Genomic DNA, 19,251 nt, shown 5'->3' on the forward strand with positions numbered 1-19,251 from the left:
TACCCGTGCACAGCCACGGCAATGTCTGGACCCCGTACAGGAGATCGCTGGGGGTCTGAACGCTAGGATCCCCCTGCGGATAGGGGATAAGTGTTATACACCGCAGACCTATTTAAAGGGGTACTCCGGCGGAAAACATATTTTTTTAAATCAACTGGTGCCAGAAAGTTAAACAGATTTGTAAATGACATATTAAAAAATATTTACCCTTCCAGTAGTTTTTAGCAGCTGTATGCTACAGAGGAAATTCTTTTCTTTTTGAATTTCTTTTTGTCTTGTCCACAGTGCTCTCTGCTGACACCTCTGTCTGTGTCAGGAACTGTCCAGAGCAGCATAGGCTATGGGCATATTGCTATGGGCATATTGCTATGGGGATTTTCTCCTGCTCTGGACAGTTCATGATATGGGCATCAGGTGTCAGCAGAGAGCACTGTGGACAAGACAAAAATAAATAAATGAATTTACTCTGTAGCATACAGCTGCTAAAACATACTGGAAGAGTAAAGATTTTTTTAATAGAAGTCATTTACAAATCAGTTTAACTTTCTGGCACCAATTTATTTATAAAAATAAAAAAAATAATTCCACCGGAGTACCCCTTTAAGACCAAAAGAAGGAGAGGAAGAATAAGAATTTATTATGAATAAGGCAGATACAGACCTGAATCCAGTATAGCCAAAGAGCACAGTCTGTAAAAAACCCCCCATGCCTGTAAGGAAATTGACAGCTCCAGAACCATCAGCATTTTCAGTCCATATCTAACAGTATAAAGAGGTCAATGTTAGCGACTAAAACAATGGTGTTTACCTCTCCATCCAGACATCATCTAGACATATTAGATACCTGTTATTCTAAATCATTACATATCTAATACATATACACAAGGTGGAGGAGGCACGTTCTATCATTTCTAATAGTCATTCTTATTGTTATAGGCACTTTTAGAAACTGTTGAGACAAGTGCAAAAACTGTCTGAGATTCATAACACAATATATTTTGTGTGCACCACGGACTCCACATTTTAGGTGCATTTCTTTAAGAAATTTTCCCCTAATGCATCTCAACCTAAAGGCTATGGACACCTTTTGTTATGGATAATAGATACAAAATTAAGATCATTCTTCTAAGATGGTGGTTGCATCCTGTTCTACGCCCCCTGTGTGACCATTCCCTTTTGGTACAGAGAAAATATGATGCAATGCGTACGTAAAAGTAGTCTGCTAACCAATTAGAATGCTTACACAATGTGCCAAGCCCTACTGAAGGATATATCTTGTGTGTCCACAATACAATAAACCAGGGAACCATTTTGACCTAGTCTTGTGTCAGTATGTGTTTTTCTCTCCGTGCACGTATTATCTCATTTGGAGCAGGACATCAACCTAGAGCGGTCACTTGAAATGCATCCAAAACACCTTTGAATGTATTTTTTTATTCTCACTTTGTACTTTCTGCTGTCACCGTTCCTGCCCGCTGCATGGCATACTCACCTCACCTGGTAGTAATAGTCTTCCTTGTCCCCACCACCAAGCTGCAGATTCATAGTGCACGCACCAACTCTTTTAGCTTTAAAGGGCCAGGAAACCACAGGTCATACACCATCATTCCCCCACTCTGCTGCACTTATATAAAAGGAATCTTTCCTGACACCTGTGACTGGGCTATATTACTAAAGTGTGCTTTGTATCTGCTTCTCCTGTGTCTGACCCGGCTTGGTTCTTCTGTCACTGTCTGCCCTTAACCAACACCTGTATCTACATGAACTCTGCTACATTCTTCAATACCATCCAATATACATGTCACTAGCTGTGAATGGTGACCACTTAGGGGCCTGAGTGCTCTCTGCTGCAGAAGCCCACACCACCTTGTGGGGGGTTAAAGGGGTACTCCCCCCTATACATCTTATCCCTCATCCAAATGAGCCCCGTGATCTCGGATGTGGCACCCCAGTAATCCGTTGCTGGCGATGCGGAATCAGAGGCTCGTCATGTCACGGTCACGTGCTCTCAATGCAAGTATATGAGAGGGGGCGTGATGGCCGTCACGCCCCCTCCCACAGACTTGCATTGAGTGGGCGTGGTCGTGACGTCATGAGGGGAAATGGCCTCTGGCACTGCACCAGACGCTCTAATTGAACGCCAGGTGCAGCAGGGAGATCGCGGAGGGCCCCAACTGTGTGATCCCTGCGATCAGACATCTTATCCACTATCCTTTAGATAGGGAATAAGATGTCTAGGGGCAGACTACCCCCTTAGGGTGCATTCCCACCTGACGTATTTTGCTGCGTATTTGCTGCTGCGTATTTTATTTCCCATTGAAGTCAATGGGTTAGAAATACGCAGCAGCAAATACGCAGCAAAATACGCCAGGTGGGAACGTACCCCTAAGGTGATGACACAGGGGCTTCTTAGACTCTGCATCTTGGAAAGGTTCCAAGCTTTGCTACAGCAGCACAGAGGATCCAGCAAGAACAAGTAGACCTAGTACAATTACAGTGAAAAATATTTTCTTTGCAGGTCTTTATTTTATAGAGTTTTGCTTAGTTTCTCTTCTACGGTCTCAGTGTATTTACATATAGTGTATTTCTCTTGTCCTGAACAATCTTCTTAGCCAATTTATGACCAGCTTAAAGTGATACTCCACTGGAAAACATTTCTTTTTTTTTTTTTAAATCAACTGTTGCCAGGAAGTTAAAAAGATTGATACATTACTTCTATTAAAAAATCTTAATCCTTCCAGTACTTATCAGCTGCTGTTATAATCCACAGGAAGTTCTCTTCTTTTTGAATTTTTTTTCTGCATGGCCACAGTGCTCTCTGCTGACACCTCTGTCCATGTCAGGAACTGTCCAGAGCAGGAGCAAATCCCCATAGCAAACCTCTCCTGCTCTGGACAGTCCCTGAAATGGACAGAGGTGTCAGCAGAAAGCACTGTGGTCAGACAGAAAATAAATGAGAACTTCTTGTGGATCATAACAGCAGCTGATAAGTACTGGAAGGATTAAGATTTTTTTATAGAAGTATTTTACCAATCTGTTTAACTTCCTGGCACCAGTTGATTTAAAAAAAAATAAAAAATAAAACGTTTTCCAGTGGAGTACCCCTTTAATAGATGACCTTTGATCTGTTTATAAATCATCTTAGAATTTTGTTCAGGGGAAAAACAGTGGAGCTGGAGACAGTCATCGGGCAGCTATTCTGATGGTTTCACTGTGATACTTGGAGGGTGCAGAAGAAAAATGGAGCAAAAATTTTTATAAAAGACCTAAATAGAAAATATTTTTTCACCATAAATAAGTACAAATCAAAAATACTTTTAAAAGGTTTCCATAGTCTTTAATGTTTACAAGTCATGTACTAAGGAAACCAATTTGCTCCATATTTATTATTATTATCAGGCTCAAATTAATTGTTCTGCTAAAACATGTAATTCTGTGCACTAAACATACCGCACTGTTCTTGTTTAACATCCACTTGACATCAAGCCTAGTAAATTCTATTTATTTCTATGGAAATTTTAGTCAGAATGGGGGAGATTTATCAAAACCTGTGCAGAGGAAGAGTGGTGCAGTTGCCCATAGCAACCAATCAGATTGCTTCTTTCATTTTCCACAGGCCTCTAAAGAGGCCTGTGGAAAATGAAAGAAGCAATCTGATTGGTTGCTATGGGCAACTGCCCCACTCTTCCTCTGCACAGGTTTTGATGAATCTCCCCCAATATCTTTACGTTTTTGGAGATTATGAGATTGTAAGCATTGGTCTGACCTTAAATGGCTCCGTTATGTTTGAGAAGCACTTCATGAACTGCTGTTGTGCCATTATGGGCTCTTTTATCTCCATATAGCCAATTGTAAACATGCTCTGAAAAAAAGGAGAAAATAAAAATACATCACATATACTAAATGGGTGATCCAGAGTTTCGAAAATAAGATCATCAATATCAGATCAGTGAATTGTGACTTGGATCCAATAGTGGGGTCCAAGTACAAACACGTATACGTTTAGGAAATGACCAGATTGAAGTCAATAAGATTTTTTAATAGAAGTAGTTTACAAATCTGTTTAACCTCTTAAGGACAGCGGGTGGATTCAAACGCCCCCGTTTTAAAGTCCTTAAAGGACTGAGGGCGTATGGATACGACCGTGGGAATTCCGGTCCCCGCCGCTAGCCGGTTGGGGACTGGACCGGGATGCCTGCTGAAATCATTCAGCAGGCATCCCAACATATCGCCGAGGGGGGTCCTGAGACCCCCCCCCATTTCGGCGATCGCAGGAAATCGCATGTCAATTCAGACATGCGATTTTCTGCTATTCTGGGCTGATCTGGTCTCTGGTGACCCGATCGCCCGGAAAATAGGGATGATCGGAGCTGTCAGTGACAGCCCCGATCATCCTAAGGGATAGGAGCGAGGTTGCAGCGGTGCAACCTCATCCTATCCCCTGCCATTAGTGAGCACTGAGTACTGACCAATGGCAGTTGAAGACAGGGGGGGGGGGGGGTTGCCATGGAAATCCCCCGCTCTGCCCACCACTGGATGTCGGGCAGAACGGGGGGAGAAGATGGCGGCCGGTACCTGTAAAGAAGATGCGGTGGGGACCGGTGATCATCGGTGGCATCAGCGGAGATCAGCGGCGCAGGTAGGGAGGCGACGGCGGAGCATCAAGGAAGGTGGCAGTAAAGTGATCTTTACTGCTGCCTTCCTAGTGGTTGCCAAACTGCAACTCCCAGCATGCCCAGACAGCCAAAGGCTGTCTGGGCATGCTGGAAGTTGTAGTTTTGCAACATCTGGAGGGTCACAGTTTGGAGACCACTATTACAGTGGTACCCAAACGGTAACACTCCAGATGTTGCAAAACTACAACTCTCAGCATGCCTAGACTGCCCAGGCATGCTGGGAGTTGTAGTTCTGTAACATCTGTCCCTTCAGATTTAGCAATTTTCATGAAAATTTTGAAAATTGCTGCTCTACTTTGAAGCCCTCTAATGTTTTCAAAAAGTTTAAATATGTCCATTTTATGATGCCAACATAAAGTAGACATACTGTATTTGTGAATCAATATAAAATTTATTTGGCATATCCATTTCCTTACAAGCAGAGAGTTTCAAAGTTAGAAAAATGCAAAATTTTTAAAAAATTTATGAAGTTTTGGCATTTTTCACCAAGAAAGGATGCAAGTAACGACGAAAATTTACCACTTAAATAAAGCAGAATATGTCGCAAAAAAACAATCAAACAATCTCAGAATCCGAATAATCGGTAAAAGCATCTTATTAATGCATAAAGTGACATTAGTCAGAATTGCAAAAAAGGACTCAGTCCTTAAGAGGTTACATTTTTTTGGCACCAGTTGATTTATAAAAAAATAAATAAAACATTTCCACTGGAGTACCCCTTTAAATGTTAAGGGGTTGTAACTGTATTTGAATATACAGCAATATACAGAATATACAGCAGGACAGACAGAAAAGAAATCCAAAAGGAAAAGAATTCCCTCTGTGTTATTCAGCAGCTAATAAGTACTGGAAGGATTAAGATTTTTTAATAGAAGGAATTCACAAATCTGTTTAACTTTTTGGCACCAGTTGATTTCAAAAAACGTTTTCCACCGGAGTACCCCTTTAAAGAGGATACTCCGCCCCTAGACATCTTATCCCCTATCCAAAGGATAGGGGATAAGATGTCAGATCGCCGTGGTGCCGCTGTTGGGGACCCCCGGGATCCCCGCTGCGGCACCCCGCTATCATTACAGCACAAAGCGAGTTCGCTCTGTGCGTAATGACGGGCGATACAGGGGACGGAGCCGCCGAGGTCATGGCTCCGCCCCTCGTGACATCACGGCTCATCCCCTTAATGCAAGTCTATGGCAGGGGGCGTGAGGACCGCCGCGTCCCCTCCCATAGGCTTGAATTAAAAGGGGCGGGCCGTTACGTCACGAGGGGGCGGAGCCGTGACGTCACGATGCTCCGGCCCCTGTATTGCGTGTCATTAAGTGCAGAGCGAACTCGCTCTGTGCTGTAATGATAGCGCAGTGCCGCAGCGGGGATCCCGGGGCTCCCCAGCAGCGGCACCGCGGCGATCCTTTGGATAGGGGATAAGATGTCTAGGGGCGGAGTACCCCTTTAAATGTTATGGGGTTGTAACTGTATTTGAATATACAGCACTTTATGTAAAGTCAGAGATACATAAGTATTTACCCATGTCATGGCCGGTCCATCAGGATCTGTAACCGTCTCGTAGATTTGAAGATCGTTTTTGCGACATTCTTGAGACATTGGAAACATCAGAGGGTAACAAAGCAAAACTGCATCTGCCTGTTTAACCTGATCCCCTGTTAGGATGTAAAGTGTTCATAGTAAGGATAGGGGACAACAAAAATGTAATGTAAGATGCAATGTATTGCCTAGATCAGTGTTTTCCATACAGTGTGTCTCCAGCTGTTGCAATTCTACAACTCCCAGCATGCCCGGACCGCCGAAGGCGGTCCGGGCATGCTGGGAGTTGTAGTTTTGCAACAGCTGGAGACACACTGGCCCAGATTTATCAAACTGTGTGAGAGAAAAAGAGGAGGGATTTTTCCACAGCAGCCAATCACAGCTCAGCTAACGAGCTGAGGTAAAGTGAAAGCTGAGCTGTGATTGGTTGCTGTGGGAAAATCCCTCCACTTTCTCTCACAGCGGCCCAGATTTATCAAACTGTGTGAGAGAAAAAGAGGAGGGATTTTTCCACAGCAGCCAATCACAGCTCAGCTAACGAGCTGAGGTAAAGTGAAAGCTGAGCTGTGATTGGTTGCTGTGGGAAAATCCCTCCACTTTCTCTCACACAGTTTGATAAATCTGGGCCACTGTATGTTTTTTACAGATTAGATCCAGATACTAAAACAATGTTTTTATCAAATCTGCTTCTATTTTCTCATTGTAACTTTTTTTATCTCTTTTTTTTGTTTTGTTTTTGTACATTATCATGGGGGCAGCCTGTTTTAGCAGCATTTAGAGATACACTTTACAGCAGGACCCACAGACATAGGCAACAATTTTTATTTTATTTTAGCACAAGGCATCAACATAAGAAAAAAAAAAAGCAGAGAGCTCTGTGGTCATGATGTTTGCAGAGAGCTCTGTGTTGCAAAAAGAAAATTTCCTCTGTACAATTCAGCAGACAATAAAGTACTGGAAGGAGTAAGATTTTTTTTAATAGAAGTAATTTACAAATCTATAAACTTCTAAGACGAGAAAGAAATCCACAGGGCACTCACCAATGCTGCAAATGTGTCTTTATTTCAAGGGTCCATACATCAGTGCGGAGACGCTCATACAGGTGTGCTTCTACAAACTACGGTCCGTTTCTCGCGATACTTCGCGCTTCAACAGGTTTGCACGTGCAAACCTGCTGAAGCGCGAAGTATCGCGAGGAATGGACCGTAGTTTGTAGAAGCACACCTGTATGAGCGTCTCCGCACTGATGTATGGACCTGTTAAATAAAGACACATTTGCAGCATTGGTGAGTGCCCTGTGGATTTCTTTCTCGTCTTGGTAGTTTATAGAAGTGAACTGTTTGTTGGATTGCGGTGAGCACCACCTATATGCCGAATATTGATCACGGGACCTGTAGGAAGGTGTTAGCGTGCAGTGAATTAGTGCTTGAGCCGGGCAGTGCCAGGTACATCTTTGTGGATTGCATAATTTACAAATCTGTTTAACTTTCTGGCACCAGTTGATAAAAAAAATAAATAATAAAAAAATTAAAGTTCCACCGGAGTACCCCTTTAACCAAAGTATCACAGACAAATAGTCAGGAATGAGGTCACTTTGTATCACATATTTTTATAATATAAATGGGTTATCCAGAAAAAAAACTTTTTGATATATACTGTATCAACTGGCTCCAGAAAGTTAAACAGATTTGTAGATTACTTCTATTAAAAAATCTTAATCCTTTCAGTACTTATGAGCTGCTGAAGTCGAGTTGTTCTTTTCTGTCTAAGTGCTCTCTGGACAGTTCCCGAGACACGTGCCATCAGAGTAGAAGCAAATCCCCATAGCAAACCTCTTCTACTCTGTGCAGTTCAGGAGACAGACAGAGATGTCAGCAGAGAGCACTGTTGCAAGACAGAAAAGAACAACTCAACTTCAGCAGCTGATAATTATTGGAAGGGTTAAGATTTTTTAATAGAAGTAATTTACAAATCTCTTTAACTTTCTGGAGCCAGTTGATATATATATAAAAAAAGTTTTCCTGGAATACCCCTTTAAGTTTGTATGCCAAGATTTCGGGACGGGAAATAGGACCGATCGCTAGAAGAAGCTGGGAGAAGTCGGTGCTAGTCGTGCTCTCTCCAGTCTGTGGGCCAAGTGACCAAGATGGTCTCATAATGGAAGTTTGAGGGACTGTCTCGGGTCAGGCACACAGAGAACGGGGAGATGCAGCATGTCCCTAGGAGGTGTGAAATGTTTTCTGAAAACCCAGATACCTTAGTAATGTAACAATTTTACCACCTGCTACAACTGGACAAAGCAAACAAGAGATACACACATTTCAACAGCAAAATACAAACTATGACACAATCGCTAAGGCTGCTGTCACACTATAAAAATTCATCCGTTACAAACGTCCGTTAGAAAAGCCCCGGTAAACGGCCGTTAAAGAATCCCATTAAAGTCTATGGGATTTTTTGATTATCCTTTATGACCCGTTATAGTCCGTCATGAATAACGGCCGTTAATTGTGACGGAAGAAATAATGGCACATGCACTAATTTTTCTTCCGTCACAAGAAACGGGTAAATTAACGACCATTATTTTTAACATTGAAGTCTGTGGCTGATGGATGAGCCCTTATGTCATCCGTTTGCACACAGTTTATTATATCCGTTATTACTTCTGAGCATGCTCAGAAGAGGTGACATCAGCAGACTCCTGCAGTGCTGAGGGTGGACTACTACTCCCATCATGGAACAGACTTGTTTCCATGATGGGAGTAGTAATTCCCCGGCTGCGGGAGTCTGCAGACAGCTGGGGAGGCTAGATTAGTGATTGTACTACAACCCCCATCATGGAACAGACTCTGTTCCATGATGGGGGTTGTAGTACAGGGGCTAAGGGATTGATCGCACCGGGTTTAACTTCTGAGACCCGATGGGATCAAAAGTTATTAAGCAGGGGAGCAGGCGGCATGCTCCGCAACCCTGCGATGTATCAGTGTGTTTTAACTTTCATTTTTGAATCCCCCGCGGGGAGCCCTGAATGGCTGATCAGGGCTCTCAGCGAGAGATTGAAAAATAAACTTTGAGAGTAGCAGGGGCCAAAGAGCACTGTGGGGGGCAAGATATATATCGCTGCAGAGGGGGGGGGGGCAGACATATAGCCTATATATCTAGCCCCCTGCAGCGCATTAGGTATGACCCCCGCCTGCACATTAAATATATACCCGCTGGCGCATTAAATATATACCCCCGCAGCGCATGTATATGTGCCCTCGCAGCTCTTCTATATACACATGCCCCTGCCGCCGTATGAATGAAAAGTATTTCTGTTAGCAGCGCATATTGTCGGCTCCCGGCTCTATGCGCTGCTAATAGAGATACTTTTCATTCATACGGCGGCAGGGGCATGTGTATATAGAAGAGCTGCGAGGGCACATATACATGCGCTGCGGGGGTATATATTTAATGCAACGGCGGGGGGTATATATTTAATGCGCAGAGTCTGTTCCATGATGAGGGTAGAAGTACAAGCACTAATGTAGCCTCCCCAGCTGTCTGCAGACTCCTACAGCCGGGGAATTACTACTCCCATCATGGAAACAAGTCTGTTCCATGATGGGAGCAGTAGTAGTCCCGGCTGTGGGAGTCTGTAGGCAGAGGTGTTTGGCCATACATGAGGGATAAGGGTAAGGCTGGGTTCACACTACGGTTTGTAACTACGGTTCCCGTATACGGCTGGGAGGAGGGGGGTGCGGGGTTTAATCGCGGCACCCGCACTCAGCCATATAGGGGAACCGTAGTTAATGTATGTCTATGAGCCGACCGGAGTGACCGGAGTATGCGGTTTCCCGACCGCAGGCAAAAACGTGGTCGGCTCATAGACATGCATTAAATACGGTTCCCGAATACGGCTGAGTGCGGGCGCCACGATTAAGCCCCGCCCCCTCCTCCCAGTCGTATACGGGGACCGTAGTTACAAACCGTAGTGTGAACCCAGCCTAACGGATGAATATTTATTCAGCCGTTATCACCCTTTATTTCATCCGTTATTAAACCTCCGTTTTACACAGAAAACGAACATTTAATAACGGATGAATGCTCATAGTGTGAAAGCAGCCTAAGATAAAAATATAATATAAATAGGTACAAATAGCTGCTTACCGGTCTGGAACTCCTTTAGTCATCGTAAACTATAAAATGTAGCAAAAATTTAATAAGTTCTACTGTAGCTCTCTTACCAAAATCAAAAATTCTTCTTATATGCAAGATCTTAAAAGGGTTTATCCAGGAATCGAAAAAAATAGATCATTTCTCTCAATGACCGCTCCGTCTGTCTGTCTCCGGTGGGGTGTGGTTCTGCAGCTCCGTTCCATTGAGGTGAATGGAGCTAAGTTGTAATACCACCCAAAGTGGAGAAAGACAGGGAGCAAAGAAATTAGCTCTGTTTTTTCGATTTCTGGATAGCTCCCACCATCCTTTTTTTTTTTTTCTGTCCCTGCCTATTGCCCATCTATCCCTAACCCCTTTTCTGCCTTTAAATTTTTTTTTATTATCTTAGAAATGCCATTTTGTCTGCCTGGCAGTGTGCTCACTACCAGACAGACTTCCCCAGCAGGCACGACGTCACTGATTCCTGCTGGGGGGCCGACTTCTGCCCTTAGTTCACCTATACAGGGTGCCTCCAGCTGTTTCAGCACTACAACTCCCAGCTTGCCCTGACATCAATTGGCTGTCACGGCATGCTGGGAGTTGTTGTGGTAAAGCAGCTGGAGGCACCCTGTGGTGAAAACAGTATGAGTTACGCCCGCTACCCCGAACCCCGCAACCCGCTCCCCACACCCCAAAAAAAGACATACCCGTAGAGTGCAGGACTTCAGCGGCAGCACGTGTGTGCAGGGAGGCGGGGCCGGCGTGCGAGCCAATGCACTCTTCTGTATTCTCAGTGCTCGCTCCCGCCTGTCTGATTGACAGGCAGGGAGCGAGCGCAGCCTGAATGAATTTGGACCGATTGCCCAGCTGGCATCGGTCCGAATTCAGGTGTGACGTCACGCCAGGCTGCAGCCGGCCACTAGGAGGGAGACCCCTAGTGTCCGGTTTTAACATGTAAAATAAATTATTTTAATTAATAAATAATAATAATTAAACTATATTAGAGATATGTTGTAGTACATAAGTACTACAACATATCAAAAAAAAAAAAGTTCATGACAGTGCCCATTTAAGGACCAAGCGTTTTTCTGTTTTTGCACTTTCGTTGTTTTCCTCCTTACCTTTGAAAAATCATAACCATTTAAATTTTGCACCTAAAATTCCATATGATGGCTTATTTTTTGCGCCACCAATTCTACTTTTTAATGACATCAGTCATTTTACCCAAAAATCTACAGCGAAATGGGGGAAAAAAATCATTGTGTGACAAAATTGAAGAAAAAACACAATTTTGTAACTTTTGGGGGCTTCCGTTTCTACGCAGTAAATTTCTTGGTAAAACCGACACTTTATCTTTATTCTGTAGATCCATACGGTTAAAATGATACCCTACTTATATAGGTTTGATTTTGTCGTACTTCTGAAAAAAATCATAACTACATGCCGGAAAATTTATACGTTTAAAGTTGTCATCTTCTGACCCTTATAATGTTTTTATTTGTATGCGTACGGGGTAGTATGAGGGCTCTTTTTTTGTGCCGTGATCTAAAGTTTTTATCAGTACCATTTTTGTTTTGATCTGACTTTTAGATCGCTTTTTATTCCTTTTTTTATGGTATAAAAAGTGACCAAAAATTTGCTATTTTGGACTTTCAAATTTTTTTGCACGTACGCCATTGACCTTGCGGTTTAATCAACAATATATTTTTATAGTTCGGACATTTCCGCATGCTGCGATACCACATGTTTATTTTTATTATGTTTATATATTTTTTATATGGAATTTGGGAAAAGGGGGGTGATTTAAACTTAATATGGAAGGGGTTAATGTGTATGTTTAAAAAAAATTATTTATTTTTATTTTCCGACATTTTGATCTTTTCTAGAACATTATAAAAAAAAACTGCAATTTTTACATTTGGACTCATTTTGAATTTGCGCCAATGGGGAAAAGAGGGATTTTTTTTTAAACAACTTTTATTTTACTTTTTTCACACTTTTTGGGAGAAAGGGTGACAACAGTAACAGGAGGTGCAGTGGGAGAAGACTATGTCATGGAGACATGAGGGAGGTGGAGGGAAGCACCCTTCGTTACCCCTCCAGCCACGCCACACCTCATGCATGCCCCAAGGAAGAGTATCCATGAAACTGGAGGTTGCGGAGGAAGAGGTGGTGGTAGCACAGGAGCCTTTTAATAAGAAGTGCAGGAGTAGCTATCGCCAACTACTGCCAACAAAGACCTGGGTACCAAGAGGAAATTTATACTCACCATGGCAAACTGGCAACTGGGATTTGTCTAGCCTTTTTTCTATAGAACTCAATACAATAAAATAGCATTCATAGACTTTGCCCATTGGCAAGCAGTGACCCTCATTACCCTCTTACAGCCCCATGCCCAGCTATTTCCAGCTATCTATTAACAGCTGTTTTTTTATTTTCCTGTTACGGGAGGGAGGGGGGGGGGGGTACATTACAACCTACTAGTTTTATTCCAATTCTATGAATGTAACATTAAAAAAAGGCATTTACCGTATATACTCGAGTATAAGCCGAGTCCGGGCTGCTATCTTCACCGGGGAGGCCTCTTCTAAGCGCTTCGGGCCCGGCCTCAGAATAGTCACGTTGCCTTGACAACGACGCAGATGCGTCGTTGTTAAGGCAACGGCTCTATTCCGGGCCGGAAGCGCGGAGAAGAGGCGCCCCCGGTGAAGATAGCAGCCCGGACCACCTCCTCACCGGACCACCTCCTTACCGGACAGCCCTGCAGGACCGGACCAGCGCCGAGCGGAGGTGAGTACTCAGAACTAAAGGGGGTGAGAGGGGGCTGGATGATGTTGAAGGCCGCAGTGGTCTTCAACCTGCGGACCTCCGGAGGTTTCAAAACTACAACTCCCAGCAAGCCCGGACAGCCGATGGCTGCCCGGGCTTGCTGGGAGTTGTAGTTTTGAAACCTCTGGAGGTCCGCATGTTGAAGGCCGCAGTGGTCTTCAACCTGCGGACCTCCGGAGGTTTCAAAACTACAACTCCCAGCAAGCCCGGACAGCCGATGGCTGCCCGGGCTTGCTGGGAGTTGTAGTTTTGAAACCTCTGGAGGTCCGCATGTTGAAGGCCGCAGTGGTCTTCAACCTGCGGACCTCCGGAGGTTTCAAAACTACAACTCCCAGCAAGCCCGGACAGCCGATGGCTGCCCGGGCTTGCTGGGAGTTGTAGTTTTGAAACCTCTGGAGGTCCGCAGGTTGAAGACCACTGAGGGCGAATGATGAGAAGAGGATGATGAAGGGGGGGGGGGTGTGGGGATGATGAAGGGGGGGGGGGATGATGAAGGGGGGGGGGTGTGGGATGATTACAAGGGGATGATGAAGGGGGGATGTGTGGGATGTGTGGGATGATGACAAGGGGATGATGAAGGGGGGATGTGTGGGATGATAAGGGGATGTGTGGGATGATGACAAGGGGATGATGAAGGGGGGATGTGTGGGATAAGGGGATGTGTGGGATGATGACAAGGGGATGATGAAGGGGGGGATGTGTGGGATGATGACAAGGGGATGATGAAGGGGGGATGTGTGGGATGATAAGGGGATGATGAAGGGGGGGATGTGTGGGATGATGACAAGGGGATGATGAAGGGGGGATGTGTGGGATGATGACAAGGGGATGATGAGGATGTTAATGACGGGTCTGGATGATGACAGGGGGGGATGAGGTATTTCCCACCCTAGGCTTATACTCGAGTCAATAACTTTTCCTGGGATTTTGGGTTGAAATTAGGGGTCTCGGCTTATACTCGGGTCGGCTTATACTCGAGTATATACGGTAGTACATTCTCTATAGAAATCCACGAATACCTGGTTTGTAGCCGTCATATTCTGGATGGTAATTATTTTTGGGATCAAATGGGACTTTAATTTTACTTGCAACATCTCTCCATATATCCGGGATGGGTTGTTGTAAATCTTTAGCCAGGTCGATAGAAAAGTTCAAACTGGGGAAGAAAATATTAACATAAAACCATCAAATAAATAAATATGCTGTTTACAGTGACAACATGTATAATGTATAAGGATCAAGAGGTTATTGCAGAAATATAAGTTACTACCTCAGGGTAGTATCACATAGATATGATGACTATGACAGCGAGAAAAAGGAGAAATTGTTTAAAAATAAATAAAAATAAAATAAGAATCCACCTGGCTCATTATCTAACCCTCTGCTAAATGCGATACATAAAAATATGATAAATACATTGATTGATCGATAGACAGACCGATAGAAATGATAGCTATTAGATCCATTGATCTACATAGACAGATACACTTATATTTGCAGCACCAGTGCTCCCTCTAGTGGTCCAAAAACTGCAACTAAGTCTGATTCTTATTGCTTTACTATAAGCAATCCTGGACAAACAGAGCTGGCAACGTCAAACCCTAACCAATCAGCTATCATCCCTGTGGATAGGGGATAACTTTTTTTTTTTTTTTTTTTTTTTAATAACCTCTTTAACCCCTTAAGGAGGCAGTGGACTGAGGCTTTGAAGATACAGGTAATACCTGAAATCTGAGGAAGGGAGCTCTGATCTTCCAAAATGTGTCAGTGCTATTTTATTGTTTTATTTGTATCAATAAACCATTGATGCTTCATATTCAGTCTGCTCCAGAGGATTTATGCAAGAGCAGCGCCATTTGCAGTACTCGCTCTTTTTCTTCCTAACCCTATAGCAAATATATTAAGGGGGTGCCAACTGGGTAGCCAGGGTAGCCAAGGATTTTTGCCACCCTAGGCAATAGCTAATATTGCCACTAGAGATGAGCGAACTTACAGTAAATTCGATTCGTCACGAACTTCTCGGCTCGGCAGTTGATGACTTTTCCTGCATAAATTAGTTCTGCTTTCAGGTACTCCAGTGGGCTGGAAAAGGTGGATACAGTCCTAGGAGACTCTTTCCTAGGAATGTATCCACCTTTTCCAGCCCACCGGTGCACCTGAAGGCTGAACTAATTTATGCACGAAAAGTCATCTACTGCCGAGCCGAGAAGTTCGTGACGAATCAAATTTACTGTAAGTTCGCTCATCTCTAATTGCCACCTCTTTGACTTCGCCCATTGGCCCGCCATTTGACATGCCCCACTTTACTACTGGGGAGACACACTGTAAGAAGCCTCCACCTCATGTAATTAGCTTGCTACTGGGGTGACACACTGTAACAGTCCCCTCCTAATGTAATTAACTTACTACTGGGGTGACACACTGTTACAGTCCCCTCCTAATGTAATTAACTTACCACTGGGGTGACACACTGTAACAGTCCCCCACCTAATGTAATTAACTTACTACTGGGGTGACACACTGTAACAGTCCCCTCCTAATGTAATTAACTTACTACTGGGGTGACACACTGTAACAGTCCCCCACCTAATGTAATTAACTTACTACTGGGGTGACACACTGTAACAGTCCCCCACCTAATGTAATTAACTTACTACTGGGGTGACACACTGTAACAGTCCCCCACCTAATGTAATTAACTTACTACTGGGGTGACACACTGTAACAGTCCCCCACCTAATGTAATTAACTTACCACTGGGGTGACACACTGTAACAGTCCCCCACCTAATGTAATTAACTTACTACTGGGATGACACACTGTAACAAATCTTCCTCATTCTGCTGGCTAAGAAAGTAGTTTTGATGCTCGATGTCAAATTTTCTTGCGGCAGGCAGAGCAGCGCCCCCCATCAAGAGGGCGCTCTAGGTAGCTGCACCCTCTTGATGGGCTATTTTGCCTATTGACAGAGCCGGCCTTGTGCGTAGCGGACGCGTCATTCAGGCTGTTAAATGCCGTGATCACTATTAATTGTTTTCTGGCTGACTGTGAATGCCCCGGGTGCAGCTCCTGCATTAATCTCATACACTGTTAATGTACGTTCTGGTCAGTTTTTCAAATCAACTGGTGCCAGAAAGTTAAACAGATTTGTAAATTACTTTAAATCTTAATCCTTCCAGTACTTAACTGCTGTATACTACAGAGGAAATTCTTTTATTTTTGAATTTCTTTTTTTGTGTTGTCCACAGTGCTCTCTGCTGACACCTCTGTCAGTGTCAGGAACTGTCCAGAGCAGGAAAGGTTTGCTATGGGGATTTGCTCCTACTCTGGACAGTTTCTGACATGGACAGAGGTGTCATCAGAGAGCACTGTGGACAGACAGAAAAGAAATCCAAAAAGAAAAGAACTTCCTCTGTAGTATACAGCAGCTGATAGGTACTGGAAGGATTAACATTTTTAAACAGAAGTAATTTAAAAATCTGTTTAACTTTCTGGCACCTGTTGATTTAAAAAAATAAAATAAAATAAAAAGTGTTTTCCGCCAGAGTACCCCTTTAAATACCAGGGCACAAGGTTGTAGATTTATGTAGTTAGGGGGGGGGGGGGGGGGGGTGTTAAAGAAATACTACATGATAATAATGTATGGAGAGCGAGCATCACCTGATCTGCGCCAGTGCATTTGTATATACAGAGTTAATAACATCGCTGTGATATTCATCTGGAGGCATCACACCTATAGGACAGAAAACAATCATTACAGATCATAGGAACCCCTCTTATAATTCCATACAGATATATTGGCCCAGATTTATCAAACTGTGTGAGGGTGTGTTCACACCACGATTTTACTATATGGTTTCGGCATACGGTTTCATTAAAAAAAACGTATGCAACCGTACAGAAAACCGTGCCCATAGACTTCCCATTCAAAACCGTATGCACCATAATGTATACAGTTGTCTCCTTTTTTCAAACCATACGGTGTTGTACTTTTTTTTTCCCCGGACTGAAAACCATGGCTTAGGCTGGGTTCACACCACATTTTTGCAATACAGTTTTTTTCAGGTTTTTGATAAAAAAAACGGATTCCTCAAAACCTGACTAAACTGTATAAAAAATGTGTACAAAGTGTTATCTGTATACGGTTGAAAACCGTAAACGGTTAGAAAAGTAATGTCCGGTTGCATCCGTTTTTTAAGAAAAAAAACAGCATACGTTTTGAACTTTTCACTCCATTATGAATAAAGTTTCACTTGTTTGATTGAAATTCCAAGAAAGAAAACTGTGCAAAGTCAAAAACCGTATGGTAAAAACTGGATGGAACTGTACACACACACAGTTCTGTACGGTTCCCATTGACTCCCATGTTAAAAAACGTCTACGGGTCTATACGGTTTTTCACCTGGACCAAAAACCGTGGTATGCCACGGTTTTCTGTCCAGATAAAAAAAAGTGAAAAACCGTGTGGTGTGAAAAACAGAGACAACTGTGTGCAATATGGTGCATATGGTTTTGAATGGAAAGTCTATGGGCACGGTTTTCTGTACAGTTGCATACGTTTTTTTTTTTTTTTTTTTTTTTTTAAACGTATCCAAAAACTGTATAGAAAATCGTGCTGTTAACCCACCCTTACCACGGTTTTTGGTCCAGGTGAAAAACTGTATTAAACTGTATACGTTTTTTTAACGTTTTTAACACAGTTTAATGAATCTCCACATTGATCTTTATTCACACAAAAGTGAAGGAGACATTTTGGCCAGCTCACCCAGCCAGTCTTGACAATGGCTGGGTGAGCTTGCCAAAACGTCGCCTTCACTTTGGTGTGAATAAAGACCAATGGGGAGATTAATTAAAGGGGTATTCCAGGCAAAAACTTTTTTTTATATATCAACTGGCTCCGGAAAGTTAAACAGATTTGTAAATTACTTCTATTAAAAAATCTTAATCCTTCCAATAGTTCTTAACTTCTGAAGTTGAGTTGCTGTTTTCTGTCTAACTGCTTTCTGATGACTCACGTCCCGGGAGCTGTCCAGCTCCTGTGGGGGATATTCTCCCTTCATGCAAGGGATATTCTCCCATCATGCACAGCTCCCGTGACGTGACATCATCATTGAGCAGTTAGACAGAAAACTTCAGAAGCTAATAACTATTGGAAGGATTAAGATTTTTTAATAGAAGTAATTTACAAATCTGTTTAACTTTCCGGAGCCAGGTGATATATAAAAAAAAGTTTTTGCCTGGAATACCCCTTTAAACTGTATGAGAGAAAAAGTGGAGTGATTTTTTATTTTTTTTCCTCAGCAACCAATCACAGCTCAGCTAACGAGCTGTGGTAAAGTGAAAGCTGAGCTGTGATTGGTTGCTGTTGGAAAAATCCCTCCACTTTTTCTCTCACACAGTTTGATAAATCTGGGACATTATTACAAGGAGGTTAGTCCACAACTTCACCATAACAGGGCGGACATTTTATTAGTGACTAATCCAAGCGTCCACAGCGCCCCCCACTCTCCTCACAATGATTTATGGAGATACACCCCAGCCTGTCAATCACCAGTGACAGGGGGAGGCAGAGCGCTCCTTTATATTATTGTGGTACGCCTCGGGGGTTGTAGGGTAGTTGGGGTGTTGCTGTTCTGAATAATAAAGGGTGCTGTTAACCCTTGTCACTCGTGACGCCAGGGTGAGGGTTAAATACTGTAATGGTGCTGGGCCTATCGCCACCCTTTCCAAGAGCGATAGGTGAGTGCGTAATAAATGGATTGTCCACAACCACTGTTTAACTGAAAACTTGCAAGAACTTTTACTGAAGATTTTCTGTAGCAAGCAATATCAATAACAGTACAGATAACAAAGTCTATTTACAGCTGAGCAGCGATTGACAGTTGGTTGGGATCAGATAAGCTCAATTTAGCTTTAGGAAGATTCCGTAGCATAGATCCGCTGGATTTAGGGGTGCGTTTAGGTCCAGTGATCTTGCGGAGAGTAGCGGGGAATTATAGATATATAACCGCTGTGGTATAGGCCGAGGCCGCAAGGCTTTGGCCTAGTAAACGTACTTGAAAGTTGCGGAG

At 43.3% G+C, this 19,251-nt stretch overlaps 1 protein-coding gene across 4 annotated transcripts in view; it reads right to left on the minus strand.

Annotated features, from left to right (window-relative positions):
* PGGHG (protein-glucosylgalactosylhydroxylysine glucosidase) overlaps nucleotides 1-19,251 on the minus strand; it is a 49,059-nt gene that overhangs the window by 5,381 nt on the left and 24,427 nt on the right. For all 4 annotated transcript variants that reach the window (XM_056527507.1, XM_056527505.1, XM_056527506.1 and 1 more), the window contains exons 8-12: nucleotides 16,841-16,913; nucleotides 14,200-14,336; nucleotides 6,197-6,330; nucleotides 3,766-3,861; nucleotides 661-758 (exon numbers count right to left, since the gene is read on the minus strand). In XM_056527507.1, coding sequence (XP_056383482.1) covers nucleotides 661-758; nucleotides 3,766-3,861; nucleotides 6,197-6,330; nucleotides 14,200-14,336; nucleotides 16,841-16,913 — 538 coding nt within the window. The remainder of the gene's footprint in view (nucleotides 1-660; nucleotides 759-3,765; nucleotides 3,862-6,196; nucleotides 6,331-14,199; nucleotides 14,337-16,840; nucleotides 16,914-19,251) is intronic.

This window comes from Hyla sarda, chromosome 6, assembly GCF_029499605.1.
Source record: "Hyla sarda isolate aHylSar1 chromosome 6, aHylSar1.hap1, whole genome shotgun sequence".
In the NCBI taxonomy this organism is placed as follows: domain Eukaryota; kingdom Metazoa; phylum Chordata; class Amphibia; order Anura; family Hylidae; genus Hyla; species Hyla sarda.